At 43.7% G+C, this 25,238-nt stretch overlaps 1 protein-coding gene across 7 annotated transcripts in view; it reads left to right on the top strand.

Annotated features, from left to right (window-relative positions):
• JMJD1C (jumonji domain containing 1C) overlaps positions 1-25,238 on the top strand; it is a 375,768-nt gene that overhangs the window by 341,376 nt on the left and 9,154 nt on the right. For all 7 annotated transcript variants that reach the window (XM_075934893.1, XM_075934894.1, XM_075934898.1 and 4 more), the window contains 9 exons: positions 355-444; positions 6,025-6,152; positions 6,353-6,566; positions 7,070-7,284; positions 7,700-7,978; positions 14,553-14,721; positions 15,208-15,295; positions 15,384-15,514; positions 24,757-24,879. In XM_075934893.1, coding sequence (XP_075791008.1) covers positions 355-444; positions 6,025-6,152; positions 6,353-6,566; positions 7,070-7,284; positions 7,700-7,978; positions 14,553-14,721; positions 15,208-15,295; positions 15,384-15,514; positions 24,757-24,879 — 1,437 coding nt within the window. The remainder of the gene's footprint in view (positions 1-354; positions 445-6,024; positions 6,153-6,352; positions 6,567-7,069; positions 7,285-7,699; positions 7,979-14,552; positions 14,722-15,207; positions 15,296-15,383; positions 15,515-24,756; positions 24,880-25,238) is intronic.

Here is a 25,238-nt window from a genome sequence, read left to right as displayed (position 1 = left end):
TCTAGACTATCTTAGGAATTGTTCAGTGAGAGAACTTTAATTGTTTAAATAGCAACTGCATGATAGATTTTTACTCATACAAAAATAAGAGCTCTAAATGTAATAAAATGAATAAGTATTGAAATTTAGGCAAGGATCTGTGTTGTGGATGTCTTTGCCTCTGTTTTTATTAAAACCGGATTCTTACTGTCTTTTCTGTGAAACTGTTACAAACAAAGAGGATACAATGTAGAACCTTTGAGAAGTATAAGTGTCAGAGGGTTCTAAACAATGGATTGAGAGTATCCGTGAATTACATTATTTAAGTAATAAAACCACACGTCAAATAAAGTAACTGCAAATGTTATATTACAGATAAAGAATTATATGCTTGGATGAAATGTGTAAAAGGACAGCCTCATGATCATAAGCATTTGATGCCAACTCAGATTATTCCAGGCTCTGGTAAGATCACATAAAAACAATTTATTCAGGATTTGTGTGGAAAAAACACATTAATTTTAAATAGAAGTTCTGGTAATTTTGTAGGTTATTTTCAAACCTATCTGCTGCACCGTATATCCTCAGCAAGTAAATGGAGTAAACTGAGTAGAGGGAGGTTCAGAGGAACATAGGGGACAGGATGGAGGTGAGAATTGGTGGATGTGTATGCAGGGAAATGTATGGGACAGGGATGTTAAAATGCATGTATTTATGTACATGTGAAACTGCTGAAAATTTCAGTGGTTCCATGTTTACATGCACGGACAACCACCGCCCCACCTCCCCCACACACACACACATTGCTGCATCTGTATCAGAGGCAGCAGCACGGGGGGGAGGAGGAGTGTAGGTGGGAGTTAGTCCATGTGGGAAGCTGGTTTTTAAGCAGACTCCCATGAGCACCGGCTACTAGCGAGCTGCCTACTCTTCCCCTCCCTCACTCTACTCCCTCTGATAGAGGCAGCTGCATGGGTGGGGGAGACAGGTGGCTGGCCAGGAGCTGGTGCTTGTGGAGGCAGTGGTATGGGCGGGGCTGCATGTAACTGTGAAGGTTAACAAATGAGCCCAGGTTCATCGGTTAATCATATACACTTTCACATCTCTAGTAGGGGATAGGGATAAAATAGGATTTACACTTTACGTGCTTTACACTGCTCCAGAGTGATCTAAAGCAGTCAGAGTATACTAGCAAATATAACCAGAAAAGTTAATTTTAAAAAAATGTGTGTTGATATTGTATGTCTTTGAGAAATATTATATGGTAACATTCTCTTTTGGATTCTTGTCTATTGCTCATGAGTGAAATTTATTAATAAACTTTTGTAAAAAAAAAAATTCTCAGCTGTTGTGTTGCAGTCTGTGTTGGAAGTATGAATGAATAATTTAGGATAAGAAAAGAACTACAAGAATGTTTATCCCCAAAACAAGCACTGGAAACTCCCAAATTTCAGAGTTTAACTTAGAAGAAATGCAAATGTTTAGCTGTGGAAATAAATTGAGGGCACCAGAAGAACCCTAACTCTGCCCTTGAGAGAGGGATGTTAAAAATCTTATCTTGTTAAATAATTTAAATACAATTATTTTAAGAGGGATAACAAACACATAATAAATATTATTTTGTGGTTGTTGAGTGGTATTATTTCAGGGGAAAGTTAGGGCATTCAAACAAATGTCACAGATTTAGATTTCTAATGTTCAAACACACAAATGCCATGCCAAAACTGGGTTAAAAATATTTAAGTTGCCAAGTGATACACTCATCTCAGTAAATGTCAACATTAAGGGTACGTCTAAACTACGTGGCTCCGTCCACATAGATTAGTTTACTCGAAAAAGGGAAATGAAGCTGCGGTTTAAATAACCTCTTCATTGAAATCAAAATGACCACTGCACTGTGCCGATCAGCTATTTGTCGACACAGCACGGCAGTCTAGACGGGGATCTGCTGACCCCAGAACCCTTGGTCGGCAGATCCTGTAAGCTTCGTTTCACAAACAGCTGATTGGCACAGCGCAGTGGCCATTTTGATTTAAATGAAGCGGCGATTATTTAAATCACCGCTTCATTTCCCTTTGTCGTCCTGCCTAATCTACATGGCTCCGTCGATGGAGCCATGTAGTCTAGACACACCCTAAGACTGCTTATATACCTTCAGGCCTATCCCCTTATGCACATCCATTACAAATTAGTTTTTAAATATTAAATGTAAAATATTAAATGGTTACCTGGTAAGTGTTGGCTTACCATTAATCCTCCCTTGTTTACCCGTCTCCTTTTGGATGATGATCAGCTGGTAGAAGATCTTGGTTGGGGGGCCCGCACACTGGTCTCAAACAGGTTCTTTTTCAGCAGAGTCACTGTGTTGGGATGCTGGCAAGAGGTAACTATGGTAATTAGGAAAGGGCAGAGATCATATTTTTTCGTCAAAATGGTCTCCACACAGAACCCAGTGGGCATCCTGCAGAAAAATAGTTTGTGGTTATATAATTAAAGATTATCTTAAAGCTTGTATAGGAGGCAGCATAATTAAGAACAAGAGCAAAATGCAGGACTATGTAGCACTTTAAAGACTAACAAGATGGTTTATTAGATGATGAGCTTTCGTGGGCCAGACCCACTTTCTCAGATCAAAAAATCTGAGGAAGTAGGTCTGGCCCACGAAAGCTCATCATCTAATAAACCATCTTGTTAGTCTTTAAAGTGCTACATAGCCCTGCATTTTGCTTCAGCTACACCAGACTAACACAGCTACATTCCTATTACTAAGAACAAGAGGGCAGTCTTAACTTTGTTTCCTTATTTGTAAGTGCTTAAGAATCTTTTGAGCTTTTAGTATGGAATATAAATAGTTCAAATGCTTGCTCATGTTGATTCTAAGCAGGTATGCCTGCACTGCGTGCACAGTTGTTGAAAGATTTTCCCCTAGCAGTACTCCTTGGTCAGCTGTGGAGTCCCCTGGAATGGTGCTGTTATTGGGCTATATATAGTCCACTGCTGACTTTCTCCCATTCAGTTCCTTCTTACGTCAGTGATGATTGTTTCAACTTCTCTTGCCTCAGGAATGTGTTTTCCTAGCTCTTAGCTTTTATAGTGTAAATAGTTGTAAATAGTGATATTAATGTGAGCTTTTTCTAGTGAATTGTTTTCTTTTATTCAGTGAAGAGTAATCCCAGCCTTCCCTCCCAGGGGCTGGGGCATGCCTCCCTCCCAGGACTTCAAACCATGTGTTTCTTGTTCTCCTATGTCCATGGGAGATCCTCATGAACCTTGCCTCAAGTGCTTAGATGAAGCATGTCAAATGGACAGGTTCATGGTACATAGAATCAAAAAAAGAAAGCGAATTCAGGCAAAAACTCCTGATGGAGTCAGCTCTGCACACTCAGCCTGGACAGCCGAGACTGGCCCTGAAACTAGCCTCCTCAGTATGCAGTATGCCGTCCTCAGTACGAGATGACACAGCACATTACCACTGAAAGAATCAGCCTCCAAGACCCCCCAAGCACTGGCACTCTCTGGGATCAAGGGCTGCTGGAACAACTTATTGGCATTGCTCACATTCTCTGGTGCCACATTAAAGGAAGCAGCTGAAGCGAGGAAGGTTGCCCGTGACCAAGGCCAATAAGGCCAAGGGAGTGCATCTTGTGTTGGGACACAAGGCAGTGGCTGGGGACCAACCAGTGCTGTTGACTGCAGCACCGCCAGAGTAGCTGTCGAGTCTAGTGCCTCTGGACTCCCCAACATGAGGTAGTCAAGTGGGGGATTTAGACATAATTCCTGAGACTTTTAAAGCTGCTCGGAACCTCATAGAAATGACAGCTCAGTGCTCTCCATTTCCAAAGATGACTACTAGGCAACATTCCGGACCCATCTCAGTGAGCACTTCAGTGCCATCAGGGGGCAAGCCCACCATGCTAGGCAGTGGTTCTCATTGTCTTGGCACTGACTGCCTCAGGACTGCCGCTCTTCCCAGGACTGTTCCCCTCAGCACCATTCATGTGCTGTCCAGAACAGCTCCCCTTTGGTCTTGAAGTTCAGACTTAGACTTGATGTTTCAACAGGCTTGCACTGGGACCAGTTGCACCAACCATCAGTGATGTCTTGGCCCCAATAGCAGGCACTGACACAGTGGCTCTTCTGGATGTCCTGGGCATATCATCAGGCTTAGGGCCCCAATTCCCCCTCTGTGTCTGTGGTATCGGACAGGAGAGAAACACCATCTACATCTAAGACCAGGACACCTCCAACCCTTCTCAGCACTGAGACCAGTGTGCAGCCTGGTATGGCAGTCAGGGCACACACACAGCACCTCCATGAGCACACAGCCTGGCAACTCAACCAGCACCTATCAGTGTGGTATCGAGGGGACGTCAATAACCCCATCATTGCCCCTAGACGGAGGGCCTGGGACGGATTGAGACATCATCTTCCTTCTCTCCCGATGATGCAGTGACAGGCTCATCTACTTCCTTACCACCCATGGAGGGGTCCCATCACAACCTGCTCAGGAGGGTGGCTCAGAATTTAGGCCTGTGGGCAGAAGAGATAGTTGAAGATCTCAATCCTATGGTGGACATTCCTACTCCAGAGGGCTCTTCTAGGGTATGTTTGCTGTTTATTTGGACTATTTCTAGCATGACAAAGTCTCTGTGGCAGACCTCTGCCTCCATTCCTCCCACCACAAGAGGTGTGGAGAGGACATTTTTCGTTTCCTTTAGGGGTACAAACATTTTTATGCATACCCACAATTCAGGACACTGGTTGTGGATGCAGCAAATGCGAGAGAAAGACAGGGATCTACATTAAAATTGAAAAAGATGAAAAAAACCTGGCCCTTTTTGGCATAAAGGTCTGTTCAACCAAGGGAAGGCTTCAGTTGAAAATATCTGTTGAAAATATATCAGGAGAAGATGTCAGTGATCATGGTAGCTCCAGCGTGGCCCAGGCAGCACTGGTTCTGCACTTTGATAGACTTGTCAGCACACACCCCCTTTCCTTTATCCCTTATTCCAGATTGGCTCTCTCACAACCACAGTCGCCTTCTGCATCTCAATCTGGGGTCACTCCATCTCACAGCCTGGATGCTCCATGGCTAATTCCGCCTGCGATGGCATGCTCAGCAGCAGTAAAAGGCGTTCTCCTAGGCAGTAGAAAGCCTTCCACACATACAACTTGTATCACCAAATGGAAGAGGCTTTCACTCTGGTTACTTCAAAAGGGTATTCAGCCAGCAGAGGTCTCTCTTCCTGTTCTAGGCTATCTCCTTCATTTCGAACATCCAGGGCTGACAGTAGCTTTGATGAGAGTACATTTGGTGGCTATCTCAGCCTTCCAACCTGGCTCAGCAGACCACTCTCTGTTTACTGATTCAGTGGTGAGCCATTTCCTGAAGGGCTTGGACAGACTTGATCCCTATAAAAAGCAGTCTGTCCCTCAGTGGGACCTCTTTAATTGGACTACCCTTTGAGCCTCTAGCAATATAGAATTACAGGGTTGGAAGAGACCTCAGGAGCTCATCAAACCCAACACCCTGCTTAAAAGCAGGACCACCCCCAACTAAATCGTCCTACCCACAACTTTGTCAAGCCTGAATGTAAAACCTCTAGGGATGGAGATTTCACCACCTCCCTATGTAACCCATTCCAGTGCTTCACCACCCTCCTAGTGACTTAGTTTTTCCTGATATCCAACCTAGACCTCTCCCACTGCAACTTGAGACCATTGCTCCTTGTTCTGCCATCCATCACTACTGTGAACAGCCTCTCTCCATCCTTTATATACAGCGCCATAATGGCACTACTCCAGGGGGCTCCACAGCTGAGCAATGGGTACTGCTAGGGGAAAAACCTTCCAAAGACTGCGCACATGGTGTGCACACATCTGCTTGGAATGGACATAAGCAACCCATGTCAGAAAACAACAGTTGCAAAAGGTAGGGTTTTTATTTTTTATAACATCATCTTTTATAAAAATGATCAAAAATAGCTTTACACTATTCATGAGAGAACTGTTAATGTTTTTCTTTATTCCTGCTTTATCTTACAGTTCTGACAGATCTTCTAGATGTAATGCACAGTCTAAAAGAGAAATTTGAGATTAAATCCTATTGTCAGTGTACCAGCAAACAGAGCATGCAAACTGGCAAATTCCCTGCAATGAATGGTGTGTCTCAGGTGAGTCTGTGTTGAAGTTTGGTGTTCAAACATTTTGATATTTGTGGATTTTTTGTTATGTTAAAGTACTATCCATTTTTTCATGAATTTTGTATCATTCTCTTCCATTTAATATATTGGCAAATTGCTGTATTTACTACTTTTTTGCCCATATTAAAACAAAGTACTATATTTTAAAATAAAATTGTTCTTCTCTGTAGGTTTTACAGAATGTCCTTAATCACAGTAATAAAATTTCTCTGTGTATGCCTGAGTCTCAGCAGCTGACTACCCCTCAAAAGTCTGAGACAAATGGCAATGCAAGTCCAGGGAGTGATGTAAGTGCAGACAGCAAGTTAACTCCACCAGAATCTCAGTCACCACTGCATTGGTTAGCGGATCTAGCAGAGCAAAAAGCCAGAGAGGAAAAGAAAGGTAAATATTAGACATGCTAATGCTAAGTGGTACTATTGGATGTTCCAGCAATCTCTGTTGAATTCGCTAAAAAAAATCCACTTTGGGTTTGATTTATGTTATAAATAATTAAAATGTCATAATTCCTAATTTTAAAAAACTCCTTGCCAACTTCTAGGGGCATCAGAGCTGGCTATCAATTATTTGTTGAATGTAACAGAAAAGCCACGAATGGAACACATGTGTAACATGCTAGTGTTTCCCAGCCTTTTAGCTCCAACATCTCTCATTGATGACAGGTGCACACTCAGCTACATGTCTGAGATGTTGAGGAAAGCCTTTTCATGGTACACTGTTTGACTGAATTTTGAAGGATCTAATTCATCCTCTGGTGTGTTTTAAGGAGAATAAAGCACTAGTGCTGCAGTATATAACCACCACTTCAAAATGCAGGATGCCAGTGTTGTTCGAATTTCTGCATTGTGACACCGTCATGTAAATATCAAAACTCTCCTTTATTTTAGAAAATAAAGAATGTTCTCCTGGAAAGCATACTAAAGAAGAGAAAGACCAAGACAGTTCAGAGTCTCTAAATTATAAAACATCTCCTCCTGTGTCCCAGACCAATGAACAGGGCTCAACTTTACGAGACCTACTGACTACAACAGCTGGCAAACTCCGTCTGGGCTCTACAGATGCTGGCATTGCTTTTGCTCCAGTTTACTCTACAGGAACAACAGTGAGTGTATTGCCAAAACTCATGGGGTTTTGAAAATTCACAGAACTTGCTTTGGTACATTTTAATTAGAACAGCGTAATGACACACTTGCTTTGAATGCTAATTTATAACTAAATATCTAAATAAACATCACGAAAGCTTCCCTGAAGGGTAATGTGCATGTTTAATGATGACTGATCAAATTATTTGCAATGTAACGTTGGTTTAGATAAAACATTGACTTAGTAATTTAAAGAGAGTTGAATATAGTCATTATCATTTTAACAGCAGTTCTCTGATTCTAGATGATTATTTCAGTAAACTTTTCTGAGGGTGCAATATATCAATATGTAGTTTATTTATATTTAATATTTCTGATATTCTTTTGATGGTAGATCTGAAATTTCCTATTAAACTATTTTTGTGTTTCCAAAAGGGTGGCAAAGGTGGAAGGACTATGCCAAATCTTCTTGATGACATAATTGCTTCAGTTGTAGAAAACAAGATTCCACCAAATAGAGCGTCAAAGATAAGCATAAAATCTGAACTGAAGGATGGGCCAAAAGATGGTCAGAAGTTTATTCTGAATGATTGCAGCAATGTCTACAGCGGTATTCCACATTCATGGATCTGCGATAAGCATATTTTGTGGCTCAGAGATAATAAAAATGGCAGCAACTGGAAGCTCTTCAAAGAGTGCTGGAAACAAGGAAAGGTAGGTATCAAAGTGCAGCTTACTGTGAAAAGTGACTCTAGTTACAGAATTCCATGCTTCTGTGTTTTGAGTGTTTCAGATCCATTCTGCTTAGTTTACAGGTGATGTTATAGTAATTGAAACTTTGGACTGTATTACATCAGTTGTATTAACAAGAGTAAAATGCAGTAAAATCTGATCAGTCAGTAATCATCATTATTTCACAATCAGCAGTTCTTTCTCCCTCTGTCATCAACACAAAGTCCCCCTAATTTAATAGCATGACCGTTAGAACTTAGCTTTCCAAGATTGGTTAGGATTTTCAGGGGGGAGGGTATGTATATATTTTAGAAATAAAACTTCTGTCTGTCTGTTCATCTGTTTGTGCAAGAATTCCTCCTAAACGGTAACAGCTAGGGCCACCAGATTTCATCGAGTCCAGTCCTCTGCCCTCACAGCAGGACCAGGCACTGTCTAAATCAGTGGTTCCCAAACTTTTTGGCATCACACCCCCTTTTTGATTTTTGAGAAACTCTCATGTTTCCCCCCTCCTCCTACAAAGAGCAGCAAAACTTGGAGAAAAAAAAAAGGACGGGAGGCTGGGTCACCTCATGCCCCCCCTGGAATTTCTTCACATACCCCAGTTTGGGAACCCATGGTCTTGATCATCCCTGATGGATATCTATCCAACCTGCTCTTAAATATCTCCAGAGATGGCGAATTCCCCAACCTGCCTTGGAAATTCATTCCAGTGTTTAACCACCCTGACAGGAAGTTTTTCCTACTGTCCAACCTAAACCTCCCTCGCTGCAATTTAAGCCCATTGCTTCTTGTCCTATCATCAGAGAACAAGGAAAACAATTTTTCTCCCTCCTTGTAACATCCTTTTAGATGCTTGAAAATTGCTCTCATGGTCCCCTCTGTCTTCCCTTTTCTAAACTAAACAAGCCCAGTTCTTTCAGTCTTCCCTCATAGCTCATGTTTTCTAGACCTTAATCATTCTTGTTGCTCTTCTCTGGACCTGCTCCAATTTTTCCACATCTTTTCTGAAATGTGTTGCTCAGAACTGATGGTCTCAAGTTGTGGTGGGGGAGGTCCAGGTTGGATAATAGGAAAAACTATTTCACTAGGAGGGTGGTGAAGCACTGGAATGGGTTACCTAGGGAAGTAGTTGAGTCTCCATCCCTAGAGGTGTTTAAGTTTCGGCTTGACAAAGCCCTGGCCGGGTTGATTTAGTTGGAATTGGTCCTGCCTAGAGCAGGGGGCTGGACTTGATGACCTTCTGAGGTCTCTTCCAGTTCTATGATTCTATGAACTGGACATAGCACCCCAGCTGAGGCCTAAATTTGACAGGCAGCCTCCTCTTACCCTAACTTAAAGCAAAATCAGGGTTTGGTTGTACCAGGAACACAGGAAGTGGTGGGAATGGGTCTGTTTTTCACAACATGGAAAAGGAGGAGCGGGGACGTGATCCTCCTTGCTGGAGGAAGCAAGTGGGGACTGGATACTGCAGAGTAAGTGCTGGTGACAGATGCACCAGTAGGAGACTGACGGGCTGGGGATGGAGCTCTGCATGTTACCAGCCAGGCCACCTTCTATGGGTAAGGTTCCCTACCCCCATCCCCCTGCAGCTACAGGGCCAGGGCCTTACCTTCCCCTCCCACAAACACACCCTGCTACAGGGCCTATGGATTACCTCCCCTCCTCCTGTGGGGGCTGACACCTTCCCCATCCCCCTCCACTCCACACAGGTGCATGGAGATTCCCCGTCCCCTCTCCGCTTTGAGACTCTTATGGGGCCTAGCAGTTTCCCTCTCCCTACCCCTCCACCCAGAGCATGGGGGTTCCCTTGGCTTCTGTTCCTCCCTGCCTCCTCGTGAGGCCTGGGGATTTCCCCACCTCCCACTGCTCAGCTCCTCATGAGTCTAGGGATGCCCTCCTTTCTATCCCCCCCCCCGCCCACACCACTCTTCTTTGGGCCTGGGGATTCCTTCCTCTGCTCTGCGCACAGTTCCTCACCTGGCCAGGTCATGCCACCCCCCCGCCCACCCCACCCTGCATGGCTGCATTGGTGCCAGGGGATTCCCCCCCCCCCCCCCCCTCACGTAGGGCTCCTCACAGGGCCTTAGGAATGCCTTCGTACCCCTCCCCCAAACTGCTGCTCTTGAGGCCTGGGGATTCCCACCACCATTAGGGTTGCCAGGTGTTCGGTAGTTGCCGAATGTGTCGTAGGGTTGCTAGGTGTATGGTATTTTCACCTCCTGTCTGGTTTAAAAAAAAAAATCAGAAAATACTGGACACTTGGCTACCCTATGACACATTCAGCAACGGGGCCCAGCCCCTGGACTCTCTGCTTACCTGTTCCGCAGGGAAGCTGCGTTCTGGCTTGATCAAGAAAACAAAATGGCCACCAGCAAAAAGCCAAAAGACCAAGGAGAAGCAATGCCTTCCCTGAGTCTCAGTGCTCAACCTCTCCCCTGTTCCTATCCCTATGACTCTGCACTGTCTTCCCCTCCCCCCACCAGAATTTTTTCCGCAGTGGCTTTTTTGTGGGGGAGGTGTTCGGTATTTTTGGTTAAACCATCTGGCAATCCTAACCACCACCCTCCCTCTGCCTCTGCCGTTTCGAGCATGGGGATTCCCGCACTGAGTAAATCTGCGAGTAATAAGTAAATGTAACATTTAAGGATACAAAGACAGCTGGAAGAAGTCTGAATAAACATCTTTTGTTCACTCTTGGTAAATATAAATATATAATGTGGTAAAAATAGAGTTTAAAATAAAAATTCAAAGATTTTAAGATAAATCCGTAGATTATTTGGATCCAGTGAGGCAGACTGGTGAAATGATGTCGCATAACTGGAGAGATTCTAGATTTCTTTCCCTATATTTACACAACTGTAGAGAAATATGATTTTAAAATGGTCCAAAGTTGGGTTTAATTTATTAAGTATTATTCCATTTATTTTATTCTAATTAAAGAAAATCAGATTTTATTTAGCAGTAGGTGATATCACTGGTGTGGAAGAGAAACTATATACTCTTCTTCCAGATGTGTTGCTCATGTCCCTTCCATGTATGTGTGTGCGTGCAACGTACATGTGTCGTCGGAAAGTTTTTCCCTTAGCAGTACCTGTTAGGCCAGCAGGGAAGCCCCCCGGAGTGGCGCTGCTATGTTGGCTCATATATACCTGTGCTGGCCCTCTGTTGGTTGGTCCGCCCTCAGTGGAGCTCACCTCTCTAACTCCTGTAAGATCTGCAGGGGCTTCAAGCCACGGACCAAGTGTGTGAGAGAGTACCGCTTGAAGATTCTTCTCATGGAGGCCTCTCTTTGTCGGACTCAGCACCAGCGACACAGAGTGCTCTGGCTTCAGTGCATGAGGCACCCAGCCATTCGCATGCCTCTCCAGTTGCAGTCTCCTGTGCCTCAGAAGAAGTGGAGAATTAGCTGGGGCAGGTTTCCATTGAGGCATGTGTTGAAAGTGCACCTTCAGTTGGGGCATGCAGGATCAGTGCCTAGGGCTTTTGTGTTGAGTCAGCACCAGCCCATCCATGCCGTGATCTGAGCCCAGAGGAGGACCTCCTGGAGGTTGAACCCTTGACACTAGACACGTATGAGGCTGCTAAAGACCCCACTGACCTGACTTCATGCCTTGCTTCTGCCTCCGGTACCACAAGGGACCAGGACTTGAGGCTGCACCATACCAATACCCCAGCACTGGGGTCTTTGGCACAAACCACAAGGGGACACCATCGGGTTCCACCAGCACTGGTCCTGGTTCCAGTCATGGGTCCAGCACTGTATTTGGTGTTGGCTTATTCTGCACACCCTGCTACGGCATATACAATCCTGGCACTGGGCCCCATAATGCCACCTCCTCCACCTCAGCACTGTGGGGAGCCTGAATCTATGGCCAAGCACACACCGAGATGTTGGTTTCCCTACATGGGCCTGTTTGCAATCCACCAGAACAGAAAATGCCCCTTTTCTGCTCCTTCTTGGGGCTCAGCTGCAGGTCTCTGGGGGATGCCCTCCTTACCCTCCCTCCTCCCCCCGGCCCTTTCCCTGATACACAAAGTGATCCTAAGGGCCCAGGAGTTTGGGGCCTTCCTCATCCTTATAGTATCAACGTGGCTGAGGCAGCACTGGTTCACATCACTCCTCAGCCTCCCCCTCAAGAGGCCGATAGCCCTTCCTCTGTTTCTGGGTGTGATAATGCAGGCTCCACCATCCAATCCTGCAGTCCCTGTACCTCATGGCTTGGAAGCTCCATGGTAGACTGCTTTTGAGCTTCAGTGTTCAGAGCGGATGCAGGAGGTCTAGTAGGGAATAGGAAGCCTTCTACTAGAGCCACATATCTGGCCAAATGGAAGCAATTTTTTATCTGGCTACTCAGCGGGGAATTTCTCCCACGGACGCCCCAGTCCTGTCGGTCCTGGACTCAACCTCAAGATCCAGGGGCTGTACTCATCTTCCACCAGGGTCCACCCTAGTGGCTATCTCTACTTTTCACTCATGCTCCCAGGTTACGATGTTTTGCGCAGTCCTTGTGGTCCAGTGGTTTCTGAGGGGTCTGTACAGGCTTTACCCACATGTTCAGCAACTCGTCCCTCCATGGGACTTTAACTTAGTCTTGACCAAGCTTGGTGCCCCCACCTTTGAACCTATGGCGAATGTTTGTCCTGGAAGGTGTCATTCCTGGTGGCCAGATGGGTGTCAGAGCTCAGCACTCAGACTCCTTTACATGATCTTTTTCTAGGATAAAGTCAGGTCCCCCTTCAAACCGGCTTTTCTGCCCAACGTAGTGTCTCAATTTCATGTTTCCCAGGACGTTTTCCTTCCCAAGCCTCATGTCTCTGGTAGAGAACAGGCCTTACATATGCTGGATGTTAGAAGGACCTTAGCCTTTTATTTACATATAACAAAAACTTTCTGTAAGTCCCTACAGTAATTTGTGGCAATTGCTGAGAAGCTGAAGAGCCAACCAGTCTCTGCTAAAAGGATCTCTTTGTGGACCACTTCCAGTATTTGAGCATGTTATGATTTGGCTGGGGTGCCGGCACCTCCTTTGATGGCCCATTCCACTAGGGTTCCAGCTTTCTCCATAGCCTTTGTGGCTCAGGTGCCTATCCTGGACATCTGCAGGGCAGCCACCTGGTTCTCGGTCCACACTTTTGCCAACCATTATGTGCTGGCTTACCAGGCTAGGGAGAATGCTGCTCTCGGTAGGGCAGTTCTCCATTCCATGGAAGATGAGGACTCTGACCCCTCCTCCTTTGTTTCTGTTTTGGAGTCATCTACATGGAATGGACATGAGCAGTCATTCGAAGGAAAAACGGTTACTTACCTCCAGTAACTGTTCTTCAAGATGTGTTGCTCATGTCCATTCCAAATCCCACCGATCTCCCCTTCATTGGAGTAGTCTGGTAAGAAGGAACTGAGGAGGTGGAGGGCCAGCTGGGTATTTACGAGCCCACATAGTGGTGCCGCTCCGAGGGGCTCCCCTGCTGTCCCAATGGGTACTGCTAAGGGAAAAACTTTCTGACAATGCGTGCACAGGAGTCCCCAGCTGATTCTGGGTTCTGCTGAAGTGCCGTGCAGAGCCTGGGATCAACTGCGAAGTCCCCCGCTGATCCCAGGGTCCATGCTGAACTGCTGCTTTGAAATGCACAAGAGCCCCTTGGACTGACTCTGGACTAAACAGGGAGTTCCGCATTCCTCATTTGAAATGTACAAGAGCCCCAGCGGAGGCTCTTGTACATTTCAAATGAGGAATACGGAAGTGCCTATCGAGTAGTCGATGAAAATTCCATCAACTGGTAAAATAACTGATAGTTAACATCCCTCGTTGGGACTTGGCATGAGCGGAGACTGCTTCAGTCCTTCCTCATGATAGTTCCCTGCTGAGCCTTTGCCTTTGCCTTTTGAAATGTAGAAAGAGCCGTAGGTGGCTCTTACTGCATTTCTAAGGTAGAGGTACAGCAGGAATAGCGAGTGCCTCCTCCCTTTTTATCAACTAATCGAGTAGGCGATGGAAATTCCATTGACTACTTGATTAGCTGATTAATCGAAATTGACAGGGCTCACTGAGCGGCAGCAAGCCCCGCTTGCCAGCCGCGTGGTTCTGCGCTCTGAGCGTGCGCAGATCACTCCACACCAGCTCTTCCGGGGTGTAATCTACTCGCCACAGGAAGATTGAACATCCCTAGTATCAATCAAAACTGACGTTTGTCTCACAGGTCTACCACATTTACTTATGAGGTTGAATAAGCAGAAAATTTAAATATATATATGCCAAAAGCACTAAATATGCAAGCAAAAAGCTTTAGATTTACTTGAGCTCCTCAATATTATGTGTTTTTTTTCTCTCAGTTAATTAGTAATTACAATTTGAAATCTAAGAAATTGTGTTGAAGGTTAGGTAACAGAAAAATTCCCAATTAAATTCTGACCATATTGAGGTCAATGGCAGTTTTGCCATTGACTTTAGGGAGCAAGACTTCACCCCAACATTAAAAAATATTTATGGACTCTGGGTTTTTTTTTCGAAATACAGTTTGTATTAGATTTTTTAATATTTCCTTTGTTTTTAAGCCTGTAGTAGTGTCTGGAGTGCACAAGAAAATGAACATCAACTTGTGGAAGGCAGAGTCAATTAGCCTAGATTTTGGAGACCACAAAGCTGATCTCCTGAACTGCAAAGACAGCATTATTTCAAACACCAATGTCAAGGAATTCTGGGATGGTTTTGAAGAAGTGGCAAGTATGTTGTTTCAAGTATATTACTCTAGTTATTATAAATGCCCACACATGCTGAAAATGGCAAACAAAGGATATTCTTTAACCATAGGTTCTGATGTTTTGAAGCTATTTAAATTCAAACAAAAACTTTAACAATCAGTTTAGAGAAAACAGAGGCTTCACATTTTGTACATTTACAGAATGACATGGATCCAGTATATGACATGATATTATCATTATATATGTAGTTTAAAGTGAAATAAATATCCTATTTTGAGCTCAGCTATTTTAATGTGTGTTATCTCAAAGCTTGTAAAATTAGTTGCTTAGCACATTCACTAATTTTCCAAGATGTGATACAGTATAGACTCATATATCTGAGATCAGAATGGAACAGTTAAAATTCAGTCATATTTTTCATTTGAATGTAAAAACATCACCTACAATGTGTAAGTACTTTTGAAAAAAATGTGGTTTTTTTGTTTTTTTGTTTTTTGTTTTTTTACAGAACGGCAAAAAATAAGTGGGGAAACAGTTATACTAAAACTGAAAGACTGGCCCGCTGGTGAAGATTTCAAGGCTATGATGCCTGCAAGGTATTTCTTTATCTATTAATTATAATTATTTTATTCATCTCAGAAATCATAGGCATCCAAGTATTTTCTTTGTCCTTTTGTTCTCTAGGTATGAAGACCTATTAAAAAGTTTACCATTGCCAGAATATTGTAACCCAGAAGGAAAATTGAACTTGGCTTCTCATTTACCAGGGTTTTTTGTACGGCCAGATTTGGGACCCAGATTATGTAGTGCATATGGTAAGTAATTATGAATACCATAGATATATAGGAATTACCTTACCCCATGCTTGTGGTCCCTTTCATTCAGTATCCTATCTCTGACCATGGCTAATATGATGATTTAGCTCGGTGTGGGGAACCTCTTTTAGGTCGAGGGCCGCTGACCCATAAAAAATCATTTGGGGGCTGCACATAAGTGAGAAGCAAAAAAGAAAGAAAAACACACACAGAGCCTGGGGGGCACAGGCTAGTAAATTTTGTGTGCTCCAGCCCCAACGGGGGATGGCGGAGAGACTAAAGCATCAGCTTGGGCTCCCCAATGCTAGAGAGGAGCTCTGAGCCTCAGGGGCCAGATCCAGGCATCGGGCCTTAGGTTCTTCACCCGTTTTTAGAGGAAGGTGTAATTGTCATTTAGTGAGCAATTATGAATAGATCATAAAGGAAATCACTTATCTCTGTCAGTTAATGATTGGTTTGTGCCGTGAGGGTATTCCTTACACTTTTTTTTTCATCCCATCGAATATGGTTGTGGATATTCTGCAGAGTAATACTGCTTTTATTGATTTCACTTGATTAATAAATTCCTAAATATTTATTTCTGCCTCTGTATGTATTCATAGAATCATAGAATCATAGAACTGCAAGGGGCCTCGAGATGTCATCGAGTCCAGCCCCCCGCCCTCAAGGCAGGACCAAGCTCCGTCTACACCATCCCTGACAGATGTCTGTCTAACCTGTTCTTAAATATCTCCAGAGAGGGAGATTCCACCACCTCCCTTGGCAATTTATTCCAATATTTGACCACCCTGACAGTTAGGAATTTTTTCCTAATGTCCAATCTAAACCTTCCTTGCTGCACTTTAAGCCCATTACTCCTTGTCCTGTCCTCAGAAACCAAGAGGAACAAATTTTCTCCTTCCTCCTTGTGACACCCTTTTAGATATTTGAAAACCGCTATCATGTCCCCCCTTAATCTTCTTTTTTCCAAACTAAACAAGCCCAGTTCATGAAGCCTGGCTTCATAGGTCATGTTCTCTAAACCTTTAATCATTCTTGTCGCTCTTCTCTGTACCCTTTCCAATTTCTCCACATCTTTCTTGAAATGTGCCGCCCAGAACTGGACACAGTACTCCAGCTGAGGCCTAACTAGTGCAGAGTAGAACGGCAGAATGACTTGAGCATCTCCGCCATTTCCAAGTTTCCTGTTACTCCTTCTCCCTCCTCACTAAGCAGTGGGCCTTCCCTGTCCTTGGTCTTCCTCTTGCTTTTAATGTATTTATAAAAGGTCTTCTTGTTTCCCTTTATGCCTGTAGCTAGTTTGATCTCATTTTGTGCCTTTGCCTTTCTAATCTTGCCCCTGCATTCCCGTGTTGCTTGCCTATATTCATCCTTTGTTATTTGTCCTAGTTTCCATTTTTTATATGACTCCTTTTTTATTTTGAGAGCATGCAAGATCTCCTTGTTAAGCCAAGCTGGTCTTTTGCCATATTTTCTCTTTCCTACACAGCGGAATTGTTTGCTTTTGGGCCCTTAACAACGTCCCTTTGAAATACTTCCAACTCTTCTCAGTTGTTTTTCCCTTCAGTCTTGCTTCCCATGGGACCTTACCTACAAGTTCTCTGAGCTTATCAAAATCTGCCTTCCTGAAATCCATTACCTCAATTGTGCTGGTCTCCCTTCTACCTTTCCTTAAGATCATGAACTCTCTTATTTCATGATCACTGTCCCCCATACTGTCTTCCACTTTCAAGTTCTCAACAGTTCCTGCCTATTTGTTAAAATCAAATTCAGAACAGCTTCTCCTCTGGTAGCTTTTTCAACCTTCTGAAACAGAAAGTTGTCTCCAATGCAGTCCAGAAACTTATTGTATAGCCTGTGCCCCGCTGTGTTAGTTTCCCAACATATGTCTGGATAGTTGAAGTCCCCCATCACCACCAAATCTTGGGCTTTGGATAGTTTTGTTAATTGTTTAAAAAGGCCTCATCCACCTCTTCCACCTGGCTAGGTGGCCTGTAGTAGACTCCTAGCATGACATCACCCTCATTTTTTACCCCTTTTAGCTTAACCCAGAGACTCTCTACACAGCTATCTCCTACGTTCATCTCCACTTCAGTCCAAGTGTGTACATTTTTAATAGACAAGGCAACCCCTCCTCCCTTTTTTCCCTGTCTGTCCTTCCTGAGCAAGCCGTACCCTTCCATACCAACATTCCAATCATGCGTCCCATCCCACCAGGTTTCTGTAATACCAATGATATCATAGTTGTATTTATTGGTTAGCAATTCCAGTTCTTCCTGCTTATTACCCATACTTCTCGCATTTGTATATAGGCATGTAAGATACTGATTTGATGTTGCCTCCCTGTTGTGCCCTGACCCTCCTTTCTCCTTGCCATTATAGGCCGTAGTCCCCCCCATTTCCAACCCATCTCCCAGTCCCGCACATTCAGCACTTACCTGTGGGCTTTGCTCACCTGTCCCCGTCGAACCTAGTTTAAAGCCCTCCTCACAAGGTTAGCCAGTCTGTGTCCAAACAAGGCCTTCCTGCTCCCGGAAAGGTGAACTCCATCTCTGCCAAGCAGTCCTTCCTGGAAGAGCACCCCGTGGTCAAGGAAGCTGAAGCCCTCCTGGCGACACCATCTTCGCAGCCAGGCATTCACCTCCAGGATGCACCTCTCTCTGCCCGGGCCCCTACCTTTGACAGGAAGGATCGAAGAGAATACCACCTGCGCCCCAAACTCCCTCACCTGTACTCCCAAAGCCCTGTAGTATTATATGTTGAAGACTCAGAAAAATCTGTTTAAAACGTACTTTGTTTCTCTCAGTCTTTCTTCAAGTCCAGTATTTCTGACAGTTATGGTTGTCTGGGTCACTCATCACAACTCTTCACCTGAAGGAGGCAAATCACCGTTTTGGCACTCTGGCCATGCCCCCTCTACCAGATTCTCTGTCTCTGGAGCAGCTGGCAATAAACAAGTCAATTGTTCCAACCCTCATTTGTCTAGTTCTTCAATTTTTTAACTAGTTTTTTCTAGAAATGGTGAGCAGACTTCTCTTTTCAGTTTTTTTTCTCCTCCCTGGGTTGGTTAACACCCTGGTGATTTAAGCCACCCTGAGCCTCCACTGCAGCATTTCCCTACTAGCTCCTCTGCCCTTTTAAATCATAGCTGTTCAGCCAAGAAAGCACTGGATCAAATCTAAGCTTCATTCTGTTTGAGGCAATCTTCCAAGGCTCAGAAAGCCCCAAGTTGTCCCAGGACTATTGAGTTGGGATCTCTTTCCCACCAGTGCAGCTGTGACTCCATCACAGGAGAAGTAGACCAGAATAAGGAGAGGCTCCAAAGGTGCAGAAGACCCCAGCCAGTTGACTCAGGGAGTAAAAGCCAGGGGACCCTGGAGAACAAAGAATGAAAGCTTATAGGTCAACACATCTCTTTCCCCCCGTGCCCCACACACACACACACACACACATACGCATGCGCGTGACTCCATCACAAGTCTTAAAGTGGACTGTGAGTGCCAAAGACACAGGGCTCCTAATCAGACTCTCTCCTTCCCAGGTTTATGAGGGCTCTAACAATGGTCTGCCCTCATTCCATTCCAGAATGGTACCCAGCATGGAAGTCTTCAGAGAGAGGGAGTGAGAGAGAGAGAGGGGGGGGTGTCTCAGCACAAAAGGCTTTACCAAAGAGTAGAGCTTCTGTACTCCTAAAGTGCCCAATAAAAACTGAGAAAACACAGATAGTACAAGTCTTCAGACTCTTGTCCATCTTCTTCTTTGAAAGGTGAACTGTCAAGATTTGAATCCAAACAGATCTAGAGATTTTTCCCTCAAAGAAATTTCAGGCTGTTCAGGGAAGTTGAACAAATTCCTGAAAGTAAGCCTCAGAGTAAATTTGTTACATCAAAATCCTCCAGGACTAGGGATTAATGCAACAAGCCTCGTAAGGGTAAGCCCATTAACAAAAGTGACTTCAAGCTCTGAGATCTTTCATTCAGTAATCAAGGGGTTGGGATGCTGAAAGGATGGCATAGCTATAGCAATTCCTACTACGAACATGGTTATTGCCTCAGAACTACCCTGATGAAGGCCCCTTTCTAAAAAGCTGCCTCTGCTACCCTCACAGCATAGTTACCTGCTTATAAGAGCATCTTTCTCCTGAATGGAAGATCTCAGAGCACTTCAGGACAGAGATCACCCTGACATTTGTTCCATTTTAAAGAGAGGCTTCCAGCAACAGCATTTGTAGCTTGTGCTTTAATGGATGGAATGAGGTCCTCAGCCCAAGCCATGGCTTCCAGGTCTGTAATCAGATGCCGCTTGTGACTCCAGCGTTTGACAACAGAGTTTCCAGAGGAAAACAGAGGAATTGAGTTTGTGGAGAGATCCAGAGTAATCTCAGATCCCCTGCATGTAGACTGGGGGACAACAGTTCCCATTTCCTGGAGGAATAGTTTACATTAACCACTGAGACAAAGCTCCCTTCTCTGCCCTGGTGGGGCCCACGCTTTTGGGTGGAGTCGTCCCCTGAAAGGCTCATGGCAGCTCTCAGGTTAGACACTTTCCCTGAGGGCACAAACTTGCTATTTATTTACTCATCCTCATCTCAGCATGTGGGAAAAAACAGCAGACTAAACCTCATAGCTTCTGCTGCCCTTCCAAGTTGTTCAGGAACAGGACAGATCCTTTTGCAAATTAATCCTTCCCATTGTCCAGATCAATTCTCTTGTATCAGTAGGGGAATGGGTAGAACCTGAGACTGCTCTTTACTATGGATTGCAGCCCAGGGACCCTGTGTGACAGCTACAATTCCGTGGACTACTTCCTCATAGCCCTCCTTAGCACTTTCGTTGCCACAGGCTCTTCCTCCTGGTACTTGATAGTGTTTGTACCTCTCATCTTCCAGAGCGTTGCTTTACCCCAACTTCCTTGCACACACTGAGCTTGTGGAAGGGGAGTCTTAATTGGCTCTAAGTATCCTGATTAGCCTGCTTTAATTGATTATGGCAAATTCATGATTGTTCTGGATTAGCCATTTTAAGATTATCCTGGGAAAAGAGACTTCTTTAATCTGGGGTGAATATATTCACCTGCTACCACCCTCCTGTAGCTATCTGGCTTCCCCCTCACACCACAGATAAGTGAATTGAGGGTATAGTAAGTAAGGGGTGCTCCCTCAAGCTCCAGGCTCCACTCTCTTTCTTTCTTCATCCAGTTTCCCATTTCTAGCAACACCTTAAAGCACAATTTGATCCAAAGTAAACTATCTCAGCTTCCAGATATGGGAATGATAGTCTGTTCCCACTGAAGAAAGGTTCTCTGGATTCTATGCAGTCTTTTTCATTTTGTAGAAATGCACTGTGGGAGTCAGAATCGTTCTGGACATCAAAAGACTCAGCAAGTGGATGAAGAGAACAAGATTTTAGATGGAGATACTGGCCTCTGTGGTGTCATCCCTGTTGTGGGATGATTTTTTTTACTTCAGTGGATTTAGGAGATGCATCCCTTCATATGCATCAGTCCATGTAGCTTCCCTAAGTCAGGAAACATAATCAGCATTCAGCATTCCTGTTCAGTCTGTCCTGGGCCTTCAAGGTTTTTACAAAGATGGCGATCCTAGCCCGATGCAGGAAGCCCACCTGGATGACATCCTTATCAGGGTTCCATCAGAGTGAGTAGCTCATGGAGCCATGTTCAGAAGTTGTATTTCCTGCTGGGTTATATTTTCATTATCAATATCAAGAAAAGTTTCTTGATTCCATCCATCAGAATTACTCCTCTGGGGAGTGGAAGTAGACACCTTGATATGAAAGCTCTACCCATCATTAGAAAGGTTCCAGAAAACCCAAGATCTTATCTGCTCCAGAGCCACAGTAAGCCTCCCATAGAACTGTGCCTTAAGCAGGTAGGCCTCCTGGTGTGTACAGAATCACTCCACGGACACAGGAATGTATCACGTGGCCATGGAGTGATCCTGTACTTCAAGCCTTCATTCAAAAGGTGTGGTACCACTCCCTGAAACAGATGAAATATCCTGAATGGATTCCAACACACGGGCTCAACTCCCTGAAATGGATGTAAGCTCACGACATTGTCCACAAAGGCATGCCCTTCTGCTTTTCATCTAATACCAGCCTGGAGGGTTTGTTAGCACATTTGAAGACCCAAACAGCTCAGGACCACTGGAGCCCCCAGGAAAGTGTTTGTGGCATAAATCTTCCTAAAATGGTAAGTGGTCAAGCTGTTTCTGCAGTACTTCCAGACCACCATAGAGGCGAACCATGTCCTGATTCAGTCATACACTTGCATACTTAAACAACCAAGAAGGAACAAGGATCCTAGTTCTATACATGGAAACAGAAGTAATGAGGTGGGTGGAGCAATTTCTCCTATCCTTTGGAGTATTTCACATAAAAGTGGATTTGAATCAAAAGGACTGACAGCTCAGCAGGCTCATGATGGTGTCTGAATTGGAGGTTTTTGATGTTCAGCTGTTTGGTCTGCATTCTACTGACCTGTTCAAAAATCATATGAACTTAGAGGCTGTAATACTTCACCAGGGAGAGACATCCCATATCCATGGGGGACAGATGCTTTATTCCACAGTTACTGCAGGGCTTACTGTGTTTCTATTCCTTCCATTACTGGAGAAGATGGTCTAGAAAATGAAATAAGAGCAAGCAGTGATACTACTAACACCACCACATTGGCTGAAGATACCTTGGTTTTCAATGCTATTAGAACTGAAACTGGAGTTGTGTTCTAGTTTCCATGGAGACTAGATATTCTCTCACGAAATCATCTTCATCTGAACTTGGAGCAACTTCAGTTAACAGCCTGGCTACGTCTAGATTGGCATGATTTTCCACAAATGCTTTTAACGGAAAAGTTTTCTCTTAAAAGCATTTGCAGAAAAGAGAGTCTAGATTGGAACAGATGCTTTTCTGCAAAAGCACTTTTTGCAGAAAAGCGTCCGTGCCAATCTAGACGCGCTTTTGCGCAAAAAAGACCCGATCACCATTTTCGCGATCAGGGCTTTTTTGCGCAAAACAAATCTAAGCTGTCCACACTGGCCCCTTTGCACAAAAGGACTTTTGCCCAAATGGGAGCAGCATAGTATTTCCGCAAGAAGCACTGATTTCTTACATGAGATTGTCAGTGTTCTTGTGCAAATTCAAGTGGCCAGTGTAGACAGCTGGCAAGTTTTTCTGCAGCTGCTTTTGCGGAAAAACTTGCCAGTCTAGACACAGCCCCTGTGTTTTAAGAAGGAAGCTCTAGAAGTTCTGGGTCCATTCTCCAGAGCCATAAAGACATTGCTTTCATTTAATTAATACTGAAAGCATACTCCTCTGTCTGGTCCAGACTCAACTAGTCCCAAGAGCATAATGCAAATCCCAGAAATCTATGAATTCCAGGCATTTTTGTTTTTTCTCCAAGGAGAAAAAGATCTTCAGCCCAATATCATTGCACATCAGGTGTCTGTTCTTAGTAGCTGTTCACAGGAACCTGTGGCTCCCTGGCAGACAATCTCCAGATATCTGGATTACATTGAGCAGTCCAATTAGCTGGATTAGTAGTCAAGCTGCTATTTCCAGAATGGGACCTGTCTCTAACGTTGAGGGCTTTGACGAGCCGTCCCTTTGAGCCTTTGATTTTACTTTTGCCGTTTTACTTATTTATTAATACTTGTTTCTTAATAGCTATCACTTCCATCAACTGAGTGCTGGAGCTGGCAGACTTTTTTATACGGAAGCCTTACTGTAGGTACCATGAGTATAAGGTGGAGCTCAGGACAGCAGAATCCTTTCTTCCTAAGATAGATTACTCCTTCCACATTTCCCAGTAGGTTGTGTTTCTTTTGTTCTGTCAAAAATCGCAGGCTCCAAATGAAAAGATGTAGCACACCTTAAATTTCCAAAGCTCTGCTGACACCTGTCTTAAGTATACAGAATGACAAGAAGACTGAGCTCGCTCTGTGTCTTTCCATCCAGAATGCCAGGAACTCAAGAGTTTCCATGTCCTCCTTTACTAGTTACATTAGAATGTTCATTGTGGAAGTTTATAAAATGTCAGAGATTCCTGTGCCAGAAGGGTTCCAGGCACAAACTCCATAAGATTCCCTAACACCCAATGGGCAGAATGAGTCACTGTGTCCACTTTGAAAAATGTTAATACCTTTGTTAAGCACTATAAAATGGACTTTTTGTTCTCTGCACAGATCACCTTTGGCAGGAATGGGCTGCAGACAGTAGCCCAGAAATTCAGATTTTACATAAAAGGATGGGTACTTCCTTCTTTCCTTCCCTGCTAACTTTCTTACAATCCTCCCTACATCTGTTCACTGCTCCTATTTCCCAGATGTGCAGAATTGTGGGAGATGCTGGGCTGCAAAATTGAAAATTTCTTACTGATAATTTCCCTTCTATTAGCAGTGTCTCCAACAATTTTCCCTGCTCTCGATTGCCCCTGAGCTAAAAGTCACACCACTGCCACACAATCTTTTTTCTTCGTATAATGTACGTCATTCTTTAATTGCCTCCGAAATATTTGTTAGTAGCACTGTGCAAATTTTACAATTTTGGAATACATCATCAGGCAGCAAGTGAGAACAGAGGAGGCATGGCCAATGTGCCTCAACCCTAAATGTTGATCTGCCTCCATGAGCTTTAGAGTGGAGGGGACCAACCCAAAAGTCCTGAGTTGTAAGAGATGCAGCAAGAAGAGAGGATATTATTGGTAAGAAATTGTCCATCCTCTTGCAAATGAATTTGTTCTGATACCCTCTTGGAATATTAATATGATTTGCAAAATGTGTAAGTTATGACTTACTGCATGAAGGATTTGACTAAAAATGACTAAGTAACCCCTTTGAAATTTTTATTTTACACAGATTGTGGAAAATACATTCTAAATTTATAAACTAGAATATTTTAAAGAGAAAATATAACATCTCTGTGCATATAAACAATGTTTAACCTTCTGAGTGATGGTCAGTAACAGTTCTATGTAGCATTTTTCATCTCTAGATCTGAGTGTGGCAAAGGTAGGTAAACATTATTGTTCCCATATGTAAAAAATGGGAAAACACTGATGGTAACGTGCCTAAGAACAAACACCCTGTCGTTCCCAAGTCTGGGAACAAACTCTAGCTTATTTATTTCTGGTATTGTACCCTGATCTGAACTAACATTACTTTTACAAGAATGAGCACGAAGAGAAATACGTACTGCACTATCTGAAATTCTTATCTTGTAATATAGGTGTGGCTGCTGCTAAAGATCATGATATAGGAACTACAAATCTCCATATTGAAGTTTCTGATGTAGTGAACATCCTTGTCTATGTGGGCATAGCAAAAGGAAATGGAGTACTTTCAAAAGCAGGTAAAGAAGGTTGATTTGTATTATACAGAAATAGATTGAATAACAAGTCACTTAAAAGTTTGGATAAGGATTTCAATATATACTTGTAAAATTGACACTTGAAGTTTAATTAATTATTATAAAATATTGTATGGTGTATAAATGAAATATGCCTTTAACTGCAAGCATATTGCTCAGAAGTAATTTACACACAGTGAATTCTTTCACTTAACTATACTGTATCTTGGAAATTAACACTTTTTCATATTCTTTCACCTCTTTCCTGCCATTACTTACATATTAATATAGCTGTACTGGAGATGGCAGAGCAAATGGATAGTAGGATAAATAATTTCCTTATGAAGCACTCATACAGCGGC

The sequence above is a fragment of the Pelodiscus sinensis genome, chromosome 8 (genome assembly GCF_049634645.1).
Source record: "Pelodiscus sinensis isolate JC-2024 chromosome 8, ASM4963464v1, whole genome shotgun sequence".
Classification (NCBI taxonomy): domain Eukaryota; kingdom Metazoa; phylum Chordata; order Testudines; family Trionychidae; genus Pelodiscus; species Pelodiscus sinensis.
The sequence above is the reverse complement of the archived record's forward strand: the minus strand, read 5'-3'. Positions and strand labels throughout refer to the sequence as shown.